This window comes from Bos taurus, chromosome 3, assembly GCF_002263795.3.
Source record: "Bos taurus isolate L1 Dominette 01449 registration number 42190680 breed Hereford chromosome 3, ARS-UCD2.0, whole genome shotgun sequence".
NCBI lineage: Eukaryota > Metazoa > Chordata > Mammalia > Artiodactyla > Bovidae > Bos > Bos taurus.
The window spans coordinates 46,653,647-46,676,372 of record NC_037330.1 but is presented as its reverse complement, the minus strand read 5'-3'; the positions used below and the strand labels follow the sequence as shown (position 1 = coordinate 46,676,372).

The window sequence follows — 22,726 nt, the reverse complement described above, 5'->3', positions numbered from 1 at the left end:
ATTATAAATTGAGATGTCGTTATAATGATCATTTTATCATGTTTAAGAAGTATAGTTAATTTATTAAGGGGTGGATCACTTTTAGAAAATTGCTAAAAGTAATTTTTCATGATCACGCTATCTACATTTTTTAAATTAATGCAGTTAATACATTCCAAGAATAGAGCCTTCTGTGTGGCAGCCTTTCTCATCATATAGTTTAAAAAGAAAAGCAAACTTTGTATAAGATATTTTGATGTTAAAATAATTGATGATTGAGAATAGATGTAACAACCATCTAGATAAATCTGTAATCCTTATATATCTGTGCTTCTCAGTTTTCCTGCACATCAAAGTCACCAGGCCCTACCCTAGACTGAAAATCACTGCAAGTGGGGTTCCGTGCATTTGTAATTGTTTAAGTTTCCAAGATGGTTTTACTATGTAGTGGGAGTTGAGCATTACTGCTATAGAGAAAGTATGTAATATTTTAGATGCTTTATTTTAGCTTTTTAGCACAGTTATTAGTGTTCTCATAAAAATATTCTTCATACCTGTTGACCCAGTATTTTAATACTTTTCTTTTATTCATGCCTTGTAACTCTGCCTTGATACAGTTCCACTGATAGATGTTCAGTTTAACTGTTATATTGACTTTACTTTGGTTTTCTTTTTATGTGTTTATGATGTATAAAATTAACAAGCAAACTTGTTTTTTAAATATTTTTAAAAACAATATTTTAAAACTTTAAATGACTTGTGAACTCTTTTTTTTTTGAATGGGTTATTTACATGGTGATTTTTTAAAAGCTTTTATTAAAGTTTTTTTTTTTTATCATATACTGATGTAATAAATCCTATATATTCATCATCTCCATTCACTAGTTTCCACACTTGTTATATCTGTTCATTTTTTCTGTTATATTTTAAAGCAAATCCTCAACATTATGTCATCTCAAACATTTTCATAATTTCTCTAAAATAATGACATTTTCTTAGCAACCATACCTGATGGAAGTTGATTAAAACCTGATCATAAAACTTACCAAAATTGAGAATGGTCTCTTAATGTTGAATACCCAGTTCATCTTGAATTTCCCCAATTGTCTCAAAAAATGTTTTTTAAGGGTTGATTTGTTCAGAATAGGATCTTTTCAAGAGCCACATACTGCGTTTGGTAACTGTGTCTCCTGAGTGTCTATTATTCTGAAGATTAGTGATATAGAGGTTATTTTTATATAGAGATTATTAAAGTCATCTTCTTCCACCCAACCCTCAGTTTCATTGACTTATTTATTATAGAAACCTAGTTATATCCTTTTAGAAAATGCCACAGTCTGGATTGGTCTGGCTATAGTAGCATTAACTTGTTCTTCAATCCACTGCATCTTTTATATAAATAAGAAATTAGCTCCAAAAGCTAGATTAGATTCAGATTCTGTTATTTACATTTTTAAAGCAAGAATATGGAATATGATGTTCCTTGTGATCTCAGTTGGAAGCGTAAAATATATGGTTGGGTCACTTTTAGTGATTTTAGTGATACTTTAAGATTGTGGTTTCAGGTGGTGACATTCTGATCCTTCCATTTTATTTTTCTATTAATGGTTTTAGTATCAACTAATGGCTGCTGCCTTTATTTCATTTGGAGGTTGCAAATTTTGGATTTTTCTTCTGATTTAAACATTTCTTCTACAATAATTGGTTGAAAGTGTTTAGTGTTCCTTTGTCAACTAGGGCTATTTACAGTTTGTGCAGGACAGTTAGTTAAGTTCTTGAATTTATTTGCTAATTTTTAGTGGAAGAAGTTATGTCCAGATTTTGCTTTTAGTTTATTATGTGTGAGTGGGTACAGACTAGATTCTTCCCTACTTCTGCTTTAAACTTGAAACTCTTAGTTACTTCCAGGTTTTGATAGCCCTAGAGTGGTTTGAGATGGTGACCTTACCCTAGAAGTGAGTGTTTTTTAATTTATTTATGTTGTTATTATTATTTGATCTTCAGTTCAGTTCAGTCGCTCAGTCGTGTCCAACTCTTGGCCACCCCATGAGTCACAGCACGCCAGGCCTCCCTGTCCATCACCATCTCCCAGAGTTCACTCAAACTCACGTCCATCGAGTCAGTGATGCCATCCAGCCATCTCATCCTCTGTCGTCCCCTTCTCCTCCTGCCCCCAATCCCTCCCAGCATCAGAGTCGTTTCCAATGAGTCAGCTCTTTGCATGAGGTGGCCAAAGTACTGGAGTTTCAGTTTTAGCATCATTCCTTCCAAAGAACACCCAGTCTTAATGATCCCAAAAAGGAAGAGGGGAGTGGTTAAAGGACTAAAGAGAACTAATCAAATTTAGGTATATTTATCTCAAACAAGAATTCATCCCATGAAATAACCAGGAAGCATAAAAACTTTTTTCGTAAAACCTAGTGGACTAAAATCACTTCTCTATTAAAACTAACTGTGGCGGGGGTGGGGGGCCCCCTCCACCAGTGTGTTATTAATTCAGTCAAAAAGTTAGCATCTTTTTCCTTGTATCCATATGTATGTTTGTTCTGTGTCTTTTTATTTTTTTAATATGATTCCGTAGGTGTGCAGTAAAAAACATCTTCTGTGAAACATGTCTCATGTATCCCATTACAATAGAGCAATGGGGGCAGGGAACTACAAAGTTGAAAATTAGTATTGAGCTAATAGAGCAGTAATCGAATATTGTCTTAACAAATATATTTAAGTGCTGCCTGTGATTTTCCTTTTGTATATGTTTTAGAAAATAAAATATATTTAGTGTTGTTTGTAGATACTTTGTAATAAATTTAAGCTATTCATGGTTTCTGTATCCTCCAAAGATGAATGTTATTTGGAAATTCTTGTTTCAGTGTTTTTGCTGAACCATTCAGTAGCACCAGAGCTTAGAAAGAATAAAATTGCCACTTGGTATATTGTAAGGCCACTTAAAGTTCATCTTTATGATATAGGTAAATAAATACTTTTGAGAAGGAAATGGCATTCCACTCCAGTATTCTTGCCTGGAGAATTCCATGGACAGAGAAGCCTGGCGGGCTACAGTCTACAGGGTTGCAAAGAGTCTGACACAACTGAAGGACTCACACTTTCTAGAAAGAAATGGTGGTGAAAAAGGAGTCTTAAAAATACACATAGACCAGTTTCTAAGGAGTGAGATTTTTTGGATAATTGGTATTGATAGAAGGGGGTTAGCTTTTTTTCTACCACTGTTTTCTCTCCCTATAAAAGTTTGGCTCCACTATCAAAGTGCCTTAGGGAGATCCTTTTTGGGATAGTTCCTACCACAGGAATATCTTTTCAGAAAAGTAGTTTAAAAGTAATTATTTAGATTCCACCTTTGTTGCTTACAGTTCTTCATTTCATACATTTTGAGGCAAAAACATTTAAAATATTGTGCTTTAGAATGGAATTGTCCCAATCCCAGAAACCAAAAGGTAGATGCATATGGGTATTGCTAATAGTCTATCATTTATTGAGTATATGCCAATGCATCATTCTTAACCCTCTTGTGAGTTAATCCTCACCATTCTTAAATGAATTTATCCTTATTGCCCCCATTTTACAGATTTAAAGCCTGGAACACAAACTGATTAGCAGTTTGCTCAAATTCCCATCATTAGTGAGGGCCTGAGCCAGCCAGGCAGTATGGCTCCAACAATCTGTCCTTCTAATAAACATTAAAATGAAATGTGCTACAGATTAGCTAAGGCTTTTAGCCTACCTTTTTTCCCCCTATGGAGTTCATGTAGAATAATGTCATGCATATAGTAAATTGGTAAGCCTGTAGTTTTAATTTCCTTCTTTTTTATATAGTGGGATGTTTTCTGTTGCTATGACAGATTTTTTTGTTGCCAAGTCCATCCAGTGTTTAACCTGGTTATTTCATGATTACAAAACCAAATATGAGTATACCTACTCTATAATTGGATCCAGAATAGGAGCTGTGTGCCTGTGTATTTATATATATATGATCATTCATATATATATGATATATGTAAACCAATTATATATGGTCATTCATATACATGTGTATATTATATGATAGTAAACTGAATTTATATTTTTATTTTTTCACAAAATATACATTAAAACTTACATACCAAAGTCTTAAACTTAGCAAAATCCTAATCTATAATATTCTAAGACTAATTATAGCAAAGACAGTTATGGCCAGAAAATCACACCAAATAATTCATGTATTGCAGTCACATTTGAAAGCTCCAAGAGACCAAAATAATTACTCACAAATATGAAAACATCCTAGAAATATTTCCTGGAAGTACTGAACCACACCCATTTTAAAGTATATCACTGAGTCTCAAAACTAACAAAAGTTTTTAAAAACTACATAATTTAAAAGCCAGTATTTTATCATTTTCAACATAAATCAGAATTTTTTTCATCCAAAGTTCATGAAAATACCTGTCCAATAAATTTGATTTTCTCATTTTGTTTCTGTTTTAACATCTAAGAGTTTAGAAACTGTAGTTGAGCTTGCCTATTTTTCCATGTGTGCATTTTTAGAAAACGTTGAGTTCTTTGGATTATTAAAGTATCCTCTATTTTTCTATGGCTGAATTTTAAAAATACTGGGTTTTTCCAGTTTTTAAAATATCTCTTCTAAAAAGGAAGTTGCAAGAGCTGAAGTTGAATTGTTCATTTTTAAATTTGGATAAAATTTTCACTTGTGAATCACAAATTAACTTGAAGCAGTGACCTTTTAAAGAGTTTATTTAATTCTGTTAGTATATTTTAAATAATATTTGAATTAACATTTTAAACCTGGAAAATTTTTTTTTGTCTTCTGAGCAAATGAAATGGTAATAGCATACTTTGAAGATACAATGGGCGAAAACATTGGGAGAAAAACATTAATGCATCAGTTTGCATTTACTCATGCACCAGCATTCTCAAATGGAATAAACTTGTAACTGTAGTACTAAAATGTAAATTCATAGGCCGCTTTTTAACTATCTTGGATGCAAATTTTCATTCCCAAGTTCCTAATGGGTGATAATATAGTCTTTGCTTAACTGATTTTGTTATGGTCATTGATTATATTGTTCTCAGCTGTAGCTTTAAGGAATTTCTTTTACTAATCCCGTATTTACCTTCTCCTTTTCCATGATAGCCTGTCACATATTTGAAAACATTTTTCCTATTTATTCTGGCTTCGTATTTTTAAAGCTAAACAGCCTGAGTTCAGTGGTAATCAACTTCCGCCTTTGGATATAGAAGATAATTCTAAATCAAATCAGATGGTAAATTTAATCTTAAAAAAATTTTGCTTTTAAGAGTTGACACTTATGTATATGTGGTGCAACTAAAACAAAGAAAAGCCTTCTAAAGTATATTACTACTGTCTCTGCAATTAGTAGAATAAAAAGTATGTATTTGTGACCAAATATGAAATGCTCCTCTTATCTGAAGGAGGTAAATATTATACAGAAGGTTTTGAGTCTCTAAAGATGCACCAAGAAAGCAATAGATACATATAGGAAATTTCATATAGATTTTTTTTGTGTGAGTTCTTCCTAGCTTCATATTTCTCTCTCCATTTGTCAATATTTCTTTTTCCTGTTAATCTTAATTTTAAAATGGTATTTTATCTCTGAGTCTTCCTTTCCTTTTTTGCACCCTTGTGAATTTTTCTTACCCTTAAGTAATTGCACTGAGCTTTTCACATTCCTTGAAGGATTCTGCCTCAACTCAGTGGCATCCTGCTTTATTCATTCATTGCATTTTTTGATGGTTTTAGCACTGTGCTGGGTACTGTAGGGTCTCAGAGAAATTACACAATTTCTGTGCTTATAATCTGGCAGCAAGCATCTGAATATATATCTATTATGAGGCAAACTGAAATATGTAATAGTTATTATAGTATTAGAGCATAATTAAACGGGCACTTTATCATCCAAAAGAGAAAGTTGAAGGGCATTGTAGGCCAAAAGCCATTTGATTGGGATAAAAAGACAGGACTTATTTATTTTTACTTACTTTTTGTTTTGTTTTTAGCTATGTCGAGTCTTCATTGCTGTGTGAGGGCTTTCTCCAGTTTGCAGTGAGCGAGGGCTACTCTTCATCGGAGTGTGCGACTTCTCCTTGTGGTGGCTTCTCTTGTTGTGGAGCATGGGCTCTAGAGTTCAGGCTCAATAGTTGGGGTTCACGGACTTAGTTGCTCTGCACCGTGTGGGATCTTCCTGGACCAGAGATTGAACCCATGTCCCCTGTATTGACAGGCAGATTTGTAACCACTGGACCACCAGGGAAGTCCAGAAGAAAGGATTTTGAAAACATTGCATGAGCAGATGTGAAGGAAAATATATCTTGCATATTTAGGAAGTTGACAAGTATTCAGTTGTGAATGAGGCATAGGGGCATAGGAAAACATGAAAGGCAGTGAGGAGAAAAAGAATTAAGTTTGGGTCAGGATCTTAGAATGGATGCTATCCTAAGGAGTATACTGGAGACTATTAGTCTAAGTAAGATAAAATTGTGAATCTACACTAGGGATAGAAATGAGAGTGGAAAGAAAGAAACATGAGGAAAATTAAACATAAAAGTAGTAAGACTTGGAATTGATGATATGATGACTCATGAGGAATTAAACTTGAGAAGTCGACCTAGACAGTAGGATATTCATTCCTAGGACTTAGGAAAGAGTTCTTTGGGGTTGAGAATTTGAAAGACCAGAGGATTGATACCTAAAACTTTGGTTTAAAGAGATCAGATCAGACAGAGGGCTTGTGGATGGGGAGAAATGGGATAAAGGTGGACAAAAAAATACAAACGTCTGGTTATAGAATAAATAGTACTAGGGTTATAAAGTATTACGTGATAAATATGATTTATACTGCTGTATGTTATATATGAAAGAGTAAATCCTAAGAGTTCTCATTACAGGAGAAAAATTTTTTTCCTGTTTCTTCTTGTTATCTGTGAGGTGATGGATGTTCACTATACTTAACTGTGGTGATCATCTCATGGTGTATGAGTCAAATCATTATGCTGTCTGTACACCTTAAATTTATACAGTGCTGTATGTACATTATCTCTCAATAAAACTGAAAGAAAAAAAACTTTTTAAGATTCCCAACTGTAAAAGGGCAGGAGGGCTAAAGTCTTGAAACTTTAAGCAGTGTACATTTATGTTGTGGGAAAAGAAGCAAGAGATCAAGGGATAAAATAAGATTAAAATTAGAAGTGCTTTTTCAGTTTAGTAGTGACCATAAAGTTTATTCTTATTCATAAGAATGGGTATAAATCAAATTATAAAGAATTAGGAATATAAATATGATAAAATATTTACTCCTCTTTGAAGTAATGCACTCTTGGAAGGAAGGAAAAATGGGATGGTAGTTGAAAAGCAAGGAAGTATGCATAATCATTTTGAGTGTAGGCTCAAAATCCAGACATCCTCAATTCAAAATCTGGCTCAGCTTTGCTGTCTTAGATTTCACATTTGTCATGGATATGATAGTAATCCCCATGTTCTAAAGCTAGTGTTGTGAGGATTGAATTATGTTAATGCATACAGAGAACTTTTCACAATGCCTGACATATAATGAGTGGAAATTTCATATTAGCTAGTATTTGTTTTGAAGGCTAGCTTAAATCCTAGAATTGATTGTAGTGAATTGGATTGAGAATAATGGAAGTGTTGAGGCAAAATATATAGAAAATTTTTAGGACCATTGTGAGAACTAAAAGGAACTTCTGTCAAGCTCACATAGAAATTTAGGAGCAGAGTTGGAGCCAGAACTGAAGTTGTCAGTTTTTTACAGTCTGTATTCTTTCTTCTCACCATTTGTATCTTCATAAAGAAAGGGGAACAGATGAAAGAAGGGAGAACTTTTGAAGTTGGTTGAACATTTTAAGGGAATTCTCATCTCAGTCTTCCAAGATATTTGCTGAACATAAGAATGAGGGTCGGTATAGGAGTCTAGTGGATTTTTAGGGAATTCTTGAAAACAGACTAGGAAATCAGCTAATGTTGAATAACAAAATGTGGACTCATATGCTTTTTGAGTGTGTGTGTGTGTTTTCACTTTAATATTTTACAAACCCAGATGAAGACATGTCCACAATATAAGATTTAATTTATCCAAGCCTGGCACAGTAGAGCATTAACAGATGAGTAGCGAGCAAGCCAAAATGCTCCAGCTACATAGTAAGTCTAATCAAGGGAGAATAGAAAGGGAAGTGGATTTGTCATATAGTCTAAAAATGGCTTAAGTGGTTGGTATAGAAGTAGAATCAAGAAAATGGAAGAATGGAGTCAGGAAAGAGGATTTAAATGTTAGCAATGAATGGTGAAAGAAGAAAGTCAAAGATGTAGCAGAAGAAGTTGATAAAATAGATTGATATAGTAAAATCAAGGTAGAAGTTAAGGAATCATGAGACCAGCATGTCGGACAGATTGCAGGATGACAAGAGCTGAGCAAGGAAAAGGAAATAAGGTGTGAAAGTCTTTATGTTGTGAGAGACAATGTCCCAGTGACTGACTGTTTTGATGAGAGATGTTTACATGATATTAACCTCAAAGGCATTCTAATTGGTGATAGAAGAATAGCAGTTGGAAAGTAACATTGGATGGTGGGATAGTAGGATGAATAATACATCCCTTATTTCCCTTTGGGGAAGAGTTTAGGGAGATAAAAATGAGGGTTATAAGAGAAGTTTCATTAGGATCAAGCAAGCTTTTAGTTAAACGTTTTCTCTAAGGAACACATTGACTAAAAGTGAAATTGTTAATGACAAAAGAAAAATGGGTTCTAGAGGCTAAAATAGAAATTGAAGGGAAAGTTGGTGGGAGAGGAGGAATGGGTTGTTTCAGGAAAGAATAGCAGTTGTCATTCTTGTCAAAAGTAAAATTTTTATTTTCAAATCAGGAAATATATTGTAAAAACTGCCCTCCCCACCCAGGACCCTATACTACATGAATTAGGATAAACCTCAAAAGTCCCACCACCAAATCCTCTGTTGAGTCATATGTGAGAATAACAATCAATAGATGTCTTGAACAGGGAAAAGAAGTATAAGATGAAAAGATAATGGTATAATTGACATTGGATGGAAGTTTTAGAATAGGAAATGAAAGGATAAAACAAGTTATGCATCTTTAAAAAGCATAGACAAAACTGCCATAGTCAAGAGGAGCCTTAAGGAGACATGACTAAATTTAATAATAGCATCCTGAAATAAAAAACATGAATGCATTCTGTGCTCAGTCATGTCTGACTCTTTGCAACCCCATGGACTGTAGCCCACCAGGCTCCTCTCTCCATGGAATTTTCCAGGCAAGAATACTGGAGAGGGTTTGCCATTTCCTTCTCCAGGGGATCTTCCCAACCCAGAGATCGAACCCGTGTCTCCTGCTTTGGCAGGCAGATTCTTTACCACTGCGCTACCTGGGAAGCCAAGAAAAGAGGACATTAGATGCAAATTAAGGAAGTCTGAATACTTTATGGACTTTAATAATAACATATTAATACTGGCTGATGAATTATAGCAAGTATATCATACTACTGCAAGATGTTAATAATGGGGGGACAGGGGTGCCCAGGTTATGGGAACTTTGGAGAATGTTTAATTTTTCTACAAATCTAAAACTGTTCTAAAATAAGCTTATTAAAAATTACAGATAAAATTGGCAAGTGGTTTAAGAGAAGTTATCAAAAACAGTTTAATTCTTTGTTCTGTTGTGATGGACAAGGAATGTCTGTGTGCCTCAGCAGAATGTGACCTGAGGGGATAGAGGGATAGATGTATAACTTAAAATCACTTTATCCCCATGGACTTTGAGTCTCTATCAGATAGATATGTGGCAGTGTTGCCATCATTTTCAGTGGGGGAGTGGCTAGTAATGTGTCAGAACTATTACAGGAAATTTATAAAATGGCTGAATCACTCAAAATGCTGGGTGGCCCAGCTAATGAAGATCATTTCACATAGAAAGGATCCCTGTCACATCTTCCTTTTCTTTAGCATCTGGTAGTATATGAAGCTCTTTGATGTTACTTGATTCTTACAACAATAGCGGTTCTAGAAGTAAAACAGGTGTTTTTATCCCCCATCATCAGTATGCATAGACAGTGTTTTTTACAGCATATTTGCTACCTTAAAGATGTTAATCATTCAAATTGTTTTCACAGCTAAAAGTAATTCATTAGAGGCAATGTGTATACCATGTTCTATATGTTTTTTTACAAAGAGAAGATAGTGAATGTATTGTTTTCTCTCATGGCTAAAAGTTAACATTACTATGAAAAATACAATACAGAATTTCTTTCCAGAGTTTATTATTACAGTATAAATAGTGCATCATGAAATACTTTGTAGGTTTTTGTTTTTATGTAGCAGACGTTGAGATTTACCTGGTTGACAGAATTTTTAGAGAAGAATATACTGAAAGAAATTGTGGGATCTATCTTCAGAGGCTTTTAAAGGTCCAGTAAAAACTGCAAGACTATTCTAGTGACTTAGAACTGCAAAAGATGACTGAAATAGTTTTTCTAAGTTACCAGCTTGGGAGAAGGAATAGTGAAGGAGAAGTACACGCTAGTGGCACTAAGGACAGTGACTCCATCTCTGACAGTATTTTTCACCATGCTCTGGACTGCCTAAAATGAAGGAAGATCATTTGGCAAGATGATAGATCATCTGTCTTAGTACCAAGTGATCCAGCATGGTAAGAATAAATGGAGAAATATGGAGACTGTGAAGTAGCATTTGGGCAGTAGCAACAACATTGGGGATGTCACAGCTTACATTCCACTTTTTGCTAAGCTTTCCATTGCTGCTTTACTAGGAGGAGGTAAATTGTATTTGCTTTGAGTCACAAAATTTCATGAGAAAATTATTAGTCTCATTTTTACTAAAGTGTAATGTTTATTAAAACCTGGCCTTAAGTCAGGTTTTTTCACACTTAAAAGGGGGCTTTAGCCTAGACTTTAATTCTTAATTACTATTTTAAATTAATTTTACTTATTCTTTTAATTCTCTGATTATTTTTCCATGATAAGGCTTGATGATTTAAGTAATATTGTACTACCAAGGTATCTCCATTATAAATCCTAGACTTAAAGTTTCTTTGAACAAAATTTCCATCATCTTTGAATATTTTGGTGAAGTTGTATGATTGTTTAATTGTGTATTGGCATGGTAGAGATATATTTTAGAAGAAACCATTTTCTATAGAAATGAAGCATTTGTTTACCTAGGCTGTTGTGTGTAGACTGATATAGCAAATGTATTGATGTTTTATACATGTTTCATGAATTACTAGTTTTTCTTGAATTAGCAACAAAGAAAAATGATAAACTACTTAGAACTATAATTTGGGAACCTACGTATCTCAGAATATGCAGGAACAAAATGACTGTGAGTACATACCTAGGAATTAGGAATGTATCTTTACATTGGCAGCATTTTAAGATAGCCATTGAATGTTAAATGGAAACAACCTATGAAGTATAACGGGATCTATGGTATTTAACATGGGGAAGTTAGTAATACCATAGAATAAAGTGGTAGATCCTAAAAGGTGCTAAAGATTACTTAGTATGTATAATAATGATTAGACATGAGGAGTTTCTGTGTTAAAATTAGATCCTTATTTCTGCATTTACTTTAAAAATGAAATTGATGAATAGATGAAACAAGATTGGCCTTGAGTTAGTAATTGTTAAACAGTTATGATGGATACATGGGGCTCATTATTCTAGTCTCTGTACTTGTGTATATGTTGGAAATTTTCCAAAACAAAGAGTGAAAAATCTAAAAAATAAAATTGAAGAAATAATAAAAAGGGGGGACTCCCAAAATATTGTATTGGGGGAGAAAAACCTGTAAACTCACCCAGAGCTTGAACATATATGAGAAACACCATTCCACTGATGAAAGGTACTCAGTAAAGATCAAAGGAAATCTGAGGGAAAATTTTTACAAGTCGAAAACTAAAGAGGTTAAGAATTGTCAATCCTGAAGAAGCTTCAGCCTGCCAATAAAAGGTCATAGTAGTTTCTGTAAAGTAAAAACATAAACGTGGCTAAAAGAGTAAGATCTGACACCAGAGTTAACAGTACATCCTTATAACATGTACAAGAAAGCTGAAAAGAAGAGATAAAACATGAATTTATGGGACAACAGTACTAAGGGCCAGTTCTACCCAGGTATGTCATGAATTAATTTTATGTAGGTTGAATGTTTATCTCCTTTATCATGGAAAGAAAAAAAAACATGTAATTTGTTTTTTTTTAGTGAACTAATATTTATTAAGAAATAAGTTAGTATGTAAGAATATAAGGAATGAAAGGAATCAAAGTTTATTAATTGTTGAAAAGTAGATTAAAGATGCTGAGACAAAGGGAATTCTGTGGAATAAATGAAGAATCCTGAAGATGACAGAGCAATAGTAAGACTGGAAAGTAGAACAGTAGAAATAAGAAGGAAATGTTCAAACTGGTAGGTAAAGGATAGGAAAATACTGGTGTGCTATATTGACTTTCTCTTATTCTTTCTGTGGGGCAAATGTTGTGTTTGAAAGACTTATATTACACCTACCTGAGTATGGAATTAAGGAAAACAAATTTTGGTAAGATTTTCTTTAGGTCAGTTGAATACATTATATAATGTATGTTCAAGGTGATTTGTTTCTAAGAATGAAGAATTTGCTATATATGTTTTGTGAGCTATAATTGTCTGATTTCAAGTAAGTTTATGAAGAAGATAGCACTTGTTATTTTTTTTAGATTTGACTCCTCACTATGTGAACCATGGAAGTGAATTTTATAAGTCTCTGACTTGGAAGTACATTCTTTTTGCTTTGTTTGCTTTTCCATAGGAAATGGAATGTTATATATTTAATTTGTGACATAATACAGGTATGTACCTTGGTTCTAATACTTAATGATTTCATTGAAACCAGTGAATTTTCCCTGCTACTTAAACAGTTTTTCTAAATGTTACAAAAATTAACTTTCAGGAACCATTTGGAACGGTCAGCCCCAAGCCATCAGCCATCGTGCTTAAATTGGTTTTGTAAACGACTTGTGTGTGTTTCGTAAAATATGCTTTATTTTAAAATTAGGGCTTCCTGTTGCAGCTGTTCCAGGAGCTCTGAGTCCTTTGGCTATTCCAAACGCTGCTGCAGCAGCTGCTGCAGCTGCTGCTGGCCGAGTGGGTATGCCTGGAGTCTCAGCTGGTGGCAATACAGTCCTGTTGGTTAGCAATTTAAATGAAGAGGTTAGTAAAATAATTTTCTGATGTCTATTTTTTAACTCCATTTCATTTGTGAAAGTTTTTCATGTTTATTTCATTTTGCACTTGCCTTTCTTTTTATGTACATTCATTAGTCAAAGTATTTTCTGTGTGTTTCTACTTCCAAATAAAATCTATGTACTTGTTTAGGTAATACTTTATTTCTGTAGCTAGTCATATCTCTTTTAATATATATATATATATATTTTTAACCTAACTACCTATTTTTCCTAAGAAAAATATGGTGAAGTACTATAGTTTGGCTTTTTATCTTTTTGTTGTTCTCAAAGGCAAATATCTAATTTGCAGATGTAACTGTAAAACAATTTTGCTCTTTGCCTTTTCTAATTATTTGCTTGTTCATTTCATGCTTATGTGTCATTGCATTTTTTTAAATCTTATTTTATGTGAACTACTCTAATACATTTTTCTTTGAAGGTTCTTCCAAAGATCTTGACGAGGCACTCTTCCAGTCTTTCTTAGTAATTTTTTCTTTGCAGTTATTAGTCATTGTCTTCTAAAAATATTTTTCAACTTTACCTCTCCCCAAACCCCTCCCACCCTGTTAAATAAAATTTATTGCTGAGTTATTTTCTTTAGTTGTACATTTTATGTCTGGTATATTTTATTTTGATTGCTATGGAAGCTGGTATGAAATGTGGGAAGCTCAATGTATCAGTTTATGATGTCTAATTTGAATATTTCATTTTTAATTGGCCTCTGTTAATACGAACATTAAGCTATTTTATCATTTAATACTATAGTCATTCACAGTTGTGCATGCTAAAATGTTTGAATCAGAGTGCCTTTGTTTTTCTTTTAAGAATTTTGCCTGCATTTCATAACCAGCCATGCTTATGCAGTTAAAAGTTCAAAGTTTAAAATTCCTATGCATGCTTCCCTTCCCTATGTTGAGATGAAATGCTGTAATTTACTCTTTGATATAGATGTACTTTACCCATATTTGTCTTGGATGACTACATTTTACTCAGTTTTTCTTGTACAGTACATAAACCAACCATTTTCTGACCAAATCCTGCATTTCCTATGTACTGACCTATATTTTATTTTTTTTTTTGTTCCCCGATTCCTTATTTTTTTCTTCTGCATTGCTGTTTCCCTTCCCCATTTCATCCTTTTCCCTGTGTGTTCACCTTCCCTTTCCTTGTCTTTTCCCAAATGCCCATTCCCTTCCCTGTCTTATCCTTTATTTTCCTTGTCCTTGTCTTCATTCCCTGTCTCCATTCCCTATGTTCATGCTTCTGTGCTTGAACAAATGTTCCTCGGACCAACTTGCCCCAATTAACCGCCTTGAACCATGATCCATGACCACCTCACCATTCTGCGGGAACCACCCTTCGTTATGGATGATCTGTTCATCTCCGCTCTTCCTCGACTCTTCTCTCTTCTTGTCTTACGCTGCTTGCTCTTCTCTCCTTCTAAAGATGGTTACGCCCCAAAGTCTGTTTACCCTCTTCGGTATGTTATTGTTAGCACTATACTTTTATTATTGATTTGATTTTTGTTTCACCTTAATTCTTATTTGTAGCTAGCACTTTGGCTTAAAGTTGAATAGTAAATCTTTTGCTATTTTTCTTTGCTATTTAAAACTTTCCATAGACACAAAATTTGTTTTAATGCATGCTGATTTATTTTGCATGGTCTTTAATTTAATATCATTCACATAGCTTTGAGGGTTTATCAGAAATTATTCTTTTCAAAATTCACTGTTCAAAATCTTGATCTTCTTTATTCATTTGTGAGAATGATGAGTTTGAATGAGTGATCATGTTGATGTCTGAATGTTTCATTAATATGTCAGAAAGATAATCTTTAGCTGACTTGCACATAAAAATTAATTCCATTTTTGGATTACCTCTCTGTGGCTCCAAAAAAGGTGTTTATGGAGATGTGCAGCGTGTGAAGATTTTGTACAATAAGAAAGACAGTGCTCTAATACAGATGGCTGATGGAAACCAGTCACAACTGGGTAAGAATAAACTATGTGTCATCTATACGGCTTCAATCTGATTTCAAATGTATAATGTAAACCTGTGAATAAAAACAAACTCCTTTATATCAGTAAGAAGCTGTTTATTAATAGCCAGGGTTCACAGTGTCTTGTTAATTTTCATATTTTAATATGTATAGTTGTACATGATGAACATATTTGTATTTTTGTGCTATTCTCTTACCATTTCTTGCTCGGAGTTTAATGGAAAAAGGTTTTGGCTTCAAGATTGAAATAACAGTTTCACCTAAGAATTATGATATATATATTAAAAGATTCTTAGCATTTTTCATTTCTGGTTACTCCCTATAATTGAAGTTAACTGTTCATATAGTCCATGGGATCCTGATTAACGCCATGTTAATTTAATTCTTCTAAAGTCATTTGAAAGTATTTGAACTTAGTAAAGAGTTACATGAGTGTATTTTAGAGATAGCAGGTTACTATAAAATGAAAAACTTAAACTAAATGCCCCACTTTAATCCTTTTTGGAACCTTAAAATGTACTTCAACAAGTTTCACTTACATTATTAGATAAATAAGTGATCACTTAATTAGCATCTCATTCAACTTCATGCATAAAGTCAAATCACATTAATCCAGAAGGTAGTTAGTGTGATTGACTGTAAATGTCAGTATGATGTTAGCTTATAATTCTGTTCATTAAGATTTGGGGATGATGGTACCTCAGACTGTGTGTACTCACATCATTAATTTTGAAATTTGCCATTTTGTGCTGTTATATCCAGTGAGATTCACAGACTAACAATATGATAAACCAGACCTTTTAGCCTTTGGCATCAGATAGAAGTTTGAAATTCAGTTTCTTACCAGCTATTAGGGTAGCCCAGGCAATGAATTGTCGGCAGCCCACACCAGTACTCTTGGCTGGGAAATCCCATGGAAGGAGGAACCTGGTAGGCTCTGGTCCATGGTGTTGCTAAGAGTCAGACACGACTGAGCGACTTCCCTTTCACTTTTCACTTTCATGCATTGTAGAAGGAAATGGCAACCTACTCCAGTGTTCTTGCCTGGAGAAACCCAGGGACGGAGGAGCCTGGTGGGCTGCCGTCTGTGGGGTCGCACAGAGTCAGACACAACTGAAGGGACTTAGCAGCATCAGGCAATGTATAAAATTTTATATATCTGGCTTTCCATTTTAAAAAATGGAGATGTCTATCTTTAGTGGAAGTTCTATAAAAGTGCTGATTGTGTCATTGTGTGTGTGTGTGTGTGTTAGTCATTCAGTCCTATATGACTCTTTGCAACTCCATGGACTATAGCCTACCAGGCTCCTCTGTCCCTGAAATGTTCCAGGCAAGAATACTAGAGTGGGTTGCCGTTCCCTTCTCCAGGGATATTTCTGACCCGGGGATCAAAGGCAGGTCTCCTCCTGCATTGCAGGCAGATTTTTTACCATCTGAGCCACCAGGGAAGCTCCTTGATTATGTCATAGATGCTCATTATTCTTTTCTTCTTTTTCTGCTTATGTACACTTGTGTACTCTGGTTAGGGATAGTCATTGTCATTATTTTTATGTACTTTATAAGAAGCCTTTTACAGTGTTTCATAGTTGACAAAGCATTCTCAAATGTTTGATTTCTTTTTTCTCATTGTGTGAACTGTGGGTGGTGTCTGTTGTTCAGTCGCTAAGTCGTGTTCAGTTCTCTGCATGCCAGGCTCCTCTGTCTTCCACTATCTACCAGAGTTTGTTCAAATTCACGTCCTTTAAATCAGTGATGCTAATGATCTCGTCCTCTGTCACCCCCTTCTCCTTTTGCTTTCAGTCTTTCCACATTACCCTTATAAATAAGGGATACACAGTCATTATGGTTGAAAAGTACCTGTTCAATCAAATTCTTCTGGATGCTCTTTGGTTTCTTATATATGGACTGTTTAAATAAATGATGCTTTAATTTTTACTATACTTGTTTTAGTCTGCTTGGGCTGCCATAGCAAAATACAACAAACTGAGTGACTAAAACAACAGAAATTTATTTTCTTAAGTTCTGGAGACTAGTAATTAGGTGACAACAGATTTGGTTTCTAGAGAGGACTTTCTTCCTAGCTTGCAGACCAGCTCCCTTCTCCATATGTCCTCACACTGCCTTTCCTGGGAGCCTTCCTCAGCCTCTAAGGTGCTGATATCTTTTCGTGTACTTACAAGGACATCAGTCTTACTGGATTAGGGCCTCACCCTTATGACCTCTTTTAACCTATATTCCGTCCGTAAAGGCCCTGCCTCCAAATAGTCACATTGAGGGGTTAAAGCTTCAGTATATGAAGTTTGGGATAATGCAATTCACTGCCTAACAGTATTTATTTACATTTTAAAATGTTTTATCCCTAATTTTTATAAATTAAAAAGATAAAATTTTTATCTTTTCACTAAAGCTTTGCTTACGTACCATGATGTAGTTTTTGGACTATATGTAGTGGCAAATTTCTCATTGCTGATAGGTTAGATTTTGCTTTCTTGAAGTATATTTCCATTAAATATGGACTCACACCATTAATGCCTTTAAAACACACACAAATCCTATGCAAAACTAGGATGTGCTATTGAAAAAAATAAGTGAAACTTTTTTTAATATACTTTGTTTATGGACTCTGTTCTTTTTGGTTTTCATGGGACTCTATTTGGGAAATACTCAGTTGTTTTATAAGCAAATATTTTTATGTTCAGAAAGTAGTATGGGAGAAATAAATGGCAAGGTATAGTCAGTAATAGTCAAGTGTGAATGGAATTATTGCAAATCTTAGAGGCCATGTTAAATCATTTTAGACCAGAATTTTTAAATTTGCAGACATTAAAGATGTTTCCATTTCTACTATAGCCTATTTAATTAATATACTAGAATTTTCTTAAATTAGGTAGTTTAGGAATAACAGAATTTGTAAATTATGTTTGAAATAGTGTACTGATCTTCAGCGATTAAATGAATTCTCAAGAAGTACCAAAAAGTAGTTCTTTGTTAAAGTAATTATCTTATTTCTCCAATTCGTATTTTCAAGAACTACTTACAAAAGAGCCTCAACTGTTTTTAGTTCATATGTAGCTGCCATCTTAAAAGTATAGTTTTTCATAATAGATCTTTACCTACTCTCTAGCAAAATGTGCTGTAGAGGGAGTATTTATAAAATGCAGCAGTGTTAAATATATTTGTCATGTTGTACATTACATCCTTAGTACCTCTTTATCTTATAACTGGAAGAGTAAATTTGATTTTACAAATTAGGGAAGCTATAAATGAAAAAGATTTTTCAGAATGGTACCTTATACTTTTATAGCATTTTCCTTTTCAGACCTGTTTTATATTTAACTGGTTTGTTCTATACAAGTAAGTATGACAAGATGCATGGATTTAACAAGTTCTGGGTATCTCCTGTGTCAGACTGTGTACTGTAGTGTACTAATCAAATTAAAAACATTTGAGAGTAGGGATTTTGTTCTCAGTTCCCTGCTCTTCCATATTGTCTTTACCTCTCTGTTGTTAATACTCTAATACTTTGATTTGAGTAGTCAAATAGACGTTCAGTTTAGCTAAACTATATGACTTATGACATGGTTTTCTTCAGTTGTGACTACTTGAATAAAACATAAAACGTATAACTGTTCTCTAATCTCAGACCAGTTTATTTAGTTCAAAAGTAACCCAACTGCTGCCTCAAGAAGTAGGCATGTGATGTTCTGTGTTTAGGCACTGTGCTGTGTGCTGGGGTAGAGACACTGGTTCCTGCTTTCATGTATTTTACAGTCTGAAGGAGGATGATAATTAAAATGTGATGAATTTATAAAAAGAAATAGAACTGTATGGGGACTATCTACTAAGGTTCTGAACCTTTTCTGAAGAGTGCAGAAAGGGTCCTCTTAAGGAAATAACACTGACAAATAGCTTAGGAAAGATTGTGAAGGAGATAGGAAATCATTATAAGTAGAAAAGCATGCACCAGGCTAAAGGTTAAATACTAGCATTTGTTTAAAAAAAAAATGTTTTGTACACCTGAAAACTTAAGTACAAGGAGGATAGTACTAAGATACTGTAAGTTCCATGAGGGTCAGGATAGTTTTTATATTACCATTTGATTCTCAACACTAACAAAGTTACTAGTATTATAAATCATCAATAAAATATTTATTCAGGGAGGCTTGAGAAAGATGTTAGGGTCAGACTGAGAAATATAGAAGACATGTTGAATAAGTTGAGGCTTCATCCTTAAGGATTTTAAGCAGGTAGTGACATAGATTTGTATAGAACGGAGGAACATAGAGAAAAATCTAGCAAGATGAATTGGGAAACTGATTTGAGTTATACAGATAAAAAGTAATGGCAGTGAAAAGTGTAGAAATAGATGAATTTGAGGGATAATTAGAAAGGGTTACATAGGACTTGGTAATTAGGATATGGAGCAGAAGGGAGAAAAAGTTAAAGTTTCTAAAGTTTCTTGGGCATTATCAGCAGGACTGTCAAGAAACTCATTCTGGGTTTTCATTCTATGAAAGAAGCTGGCTTCTTTGCCTCAGTGCCTTGTTGAGTGCAAATGAATTTGTTTTGTCACCAGTGGCTATTGTAAATTCGTGATTTATTTTAAAACCATAGCAAAATTAGGTATTTCAACTATTCTAAGAATTATTGTAATATTTTTGCTTTGGATGTTGATATTGTTTATTAATAGGCATTCTTCCTCTTTATAGCCATGAATCATCTTAATGGACAGAAGATGTACGGAAAAATTATTCGTGTTACTCTGTCTAAACATCAGACTGTACAACTACCTCGAGAGGGACTTGATGATCAAGGGCTAACAAAAGATTTTGGTAATTCCCCATTGCATCGTTTTAAGAAACCTGGATCCAAAAATTTTCAGAATATTTTCCCTCCTTCTGCAACCCTTCACCTATCCAATATCCCGTAAGTATTAAAGATGGAGTAGTTTATTAAGGATATACATTTTAGGAATAAAATAAAAAAATTTTTAATAATGTTATTACTCTTTTTTTTCCATCTAATTTCCCAGTCCTTCAGTAGCAGAAGAAGATCTCCGAACACTGTTTGCTAACACTGGGGGCACTGTGAAAGCATTTAAGTTTTTTCAGTAAGCAAGCTTTCTTGTCTTTAAATTAGTGACTTGATAGAAGTAAAAGTTTTCTCCAAGTAGTTGTTTTCATTTCTAGATATCTTTTGATCCTGAAATGAGCAAAAGTATTTAAGCCATTCTGATTTTTATGAAGTATCTAATTTCATAATTTTGTTTCAGAAGAGATCACAAAATGGCCCTTCTTCAGATGGCGACAGTGGAAGAAGCTATTCAGGCCTTGATTGATCTTCATAATTATAACCTTGGTGAAAACCATCATCTGAGAGTGTCTTTCTCCAAGTCAACAATTTAAAAAAGGGGGGAGATGAAGATTGAGGGTGAATCACATTGTTTGGTGTCATCACCTATTGACTGTTCAGAAAAGTGGGGACCAGAGTTTGATTTTTTGTTTTTGTTTTTGTTTTTTCCATGCTGTTATCATTCCTTGGTTATAAAATGAAATGGCGTATGTAAAGGCAGAGTTATTAACTGCTCTCTTTCATCTGTTCTGTAGGGAAGCCATTTTTGTCTGTTTGAAATTTTAGTTGAATTTTACTTTCCTTTTTCAACTTAGTTGACATACGTGCCTTAAAAAGGAAACTAGTGTTGCTATTGTGCATTTACTAGAAAAAAGGAATTGGTTGTCTAGGGCACATTGTTAAATGGGAATTAACAATATGTTTAGGCAGGGGTGTGTAAAAAGGTTAAGTTTTTTTTTCCTCCTGCTTGGAACTTATTTTGAATTATCGGCTTGTCATATTTTTTTATTTAATCAAATAAGATACATGATACGGAAAGAATAAAGCAGCTTTTTTTTTTTTTTTTCCAGTTTCTACTACCTTAGGCTTTATTGCTTTAAAAAAAACATTGGCCTTTTGTATCTCACAATTCTGGTCTAGATTCAGTTATGAATGTAGGCATTAGTTAAAATTAACAAGATGCAGAGTATTACTTTCTTAAGACAACAAAGTGATTTCTGTAAGTTTGAGCCCTATGTGGAAAAGCATTGTGGAATCTTAACCTTTTTGTACACACTCTTGTGGGACGTATCATATAAATGTCAGCACTAAGTAATGTCTTGTTTGTGGCTGAATATTTTTCGTAGATGTTTTGAAGTTGACATGACTTATGTGCATTTAAATATATATTGCCATCCTTAGTTTGTAATTAAGATTTGGAATATGGTTGTGGATTTCTGAGCATGTGCAGACTGGTCTAGCTAGTTCAGGAACTGGTGCATGTATTTTTCAAAGATAAAAGAAAGTGTACTGCGAAAATTTGCAGGAAGATTAATTTTGTGGCAGTTTTCTAAAACTGACAACCAGGTGGGACCAAAGTTTATGTGCCTTTAGTCTTAATTTACCTTGCATTGTAATATTCAGTTTTAATAAATCTTCAAAATATTTTGTATTTAGGAATAGATCTGACTTTAATAAAAACATGGCTCAGAATCTACAGGTCAAATTAATTTGAACAGTTCTTGTCAATCTGAATTGTTGATTCTGTTTAAATGACCAATACTTTTTTGAAATTGATGTACTTAGTTTCAAGATTCATAGATTCTGTTATCTATGTAGACAGAATGGTCATGTATATTTTCTATTAGTTGAGTTTTTACATCTTTAGAAATGTAAAATTCAGTATAGTTTGAAAGCGGCACAATTAAAAATTAATTTTCTAACAAAGTTGGGAGGTTTGATGGTTGTTTAATTTCCTTTTGTGTGTACTCTGCTTACCTCTGTAGCATGCTCAATAAACACTTCTGTAGCTCTGTATTCACCTTTTCTGTCTTTCTCTGCTGCCTTTTCTCTCTCTCCTTTGTTTTCACTCCACTGTGCTTCTGAATTCATGTTTATTCTCTGCCAGGGTGGGAAAGGAATAATAATAATACAATTCTATGACTTTATACCATAAATAAATCTAGATGCTGTGAAAATACACCAGCTGTTTTTTTTTTTTTTTTTTTTTTTAATTTGAAAGATGGTAACTGCTTTTCAGGAGGACACATATTAAACATTTCCCACCCTGTTACAATCTACTGCTTTAAAGACATAACTTTTATTGTATCTTGTTAATTCTTTCTATCTCTTTTGTTGTTGTTGTTTTTTTTCCAGTAGACTTCTGCACTAATAGATCTTTTGGATTTGCCATGCTCTCTTGCTGCAGTTTCATCTTTCATCTTTTGTGTCTGCTAAAGGTTTCCTACTTTGTGAGTTTTAACAAAGGGTACTTGATGTTACTGGGAAGAAACAGAATCACACCATCTGCTTTTGCTTTGGGTGGGAGGGCAGATGCACATTAGGGTATTTAAAAACTTACGGGTGATTACAGTTTTCACTTTTTAAATGGTTTCAGTTCGAGTACTGTTTGTATTAAAAC

General features: G+C 33.8%; 1 protein-coding gene across 4 annotated transcripts in view; it reads left to right on the top strand.

Annotated features, from left to right (window-relative positions):
* PTBP2 (polypyrimidine tract binding protein 2) overlaps window positions 1–22,285 on the top strand; it is an 85,695-nt gene extending 63,410 nt beyond the window's left edge. Inside the window, exons 9-14 of one of the 4 annotated variants that reach the window (XM_024989568.2) lie at window positions 13,088–13,242; window positions 14,703–14,736; window positions 15,155–15,247; window positions 19,965–20,181; window positions 20,288–20,365; window positions 20,531–22,285. In XM_024989568.2, the coding sequence (XP_024845336.1) occupies window positions 13,088–13,242; window positions 14,703–14,736; window positions 15,155–15,247; window positions 19,965–20,181; window positions 20,288–20,365; window positions 20,531–20,660 (707 nt within the window). In that variant the 3' untranslated portion in view covers window positions 20,661–22,285. Of the gene's footprint in view, window positions 1–13,087; window positions 13,243–14,702; window positions 14,737–15,154; window positions 15,248–19,964; window positions 20,182–20,287; window positions 20,366–20,527 lie in introns of all 4 variants that reach the window. The other 3 variants (XM_024989566.2, NM_001434849.1, NM_001434850.1) reach the window with 3 other exon arrangements.
* Window positions 22,286–22,726: the final 441 nt, after the last annotated feature.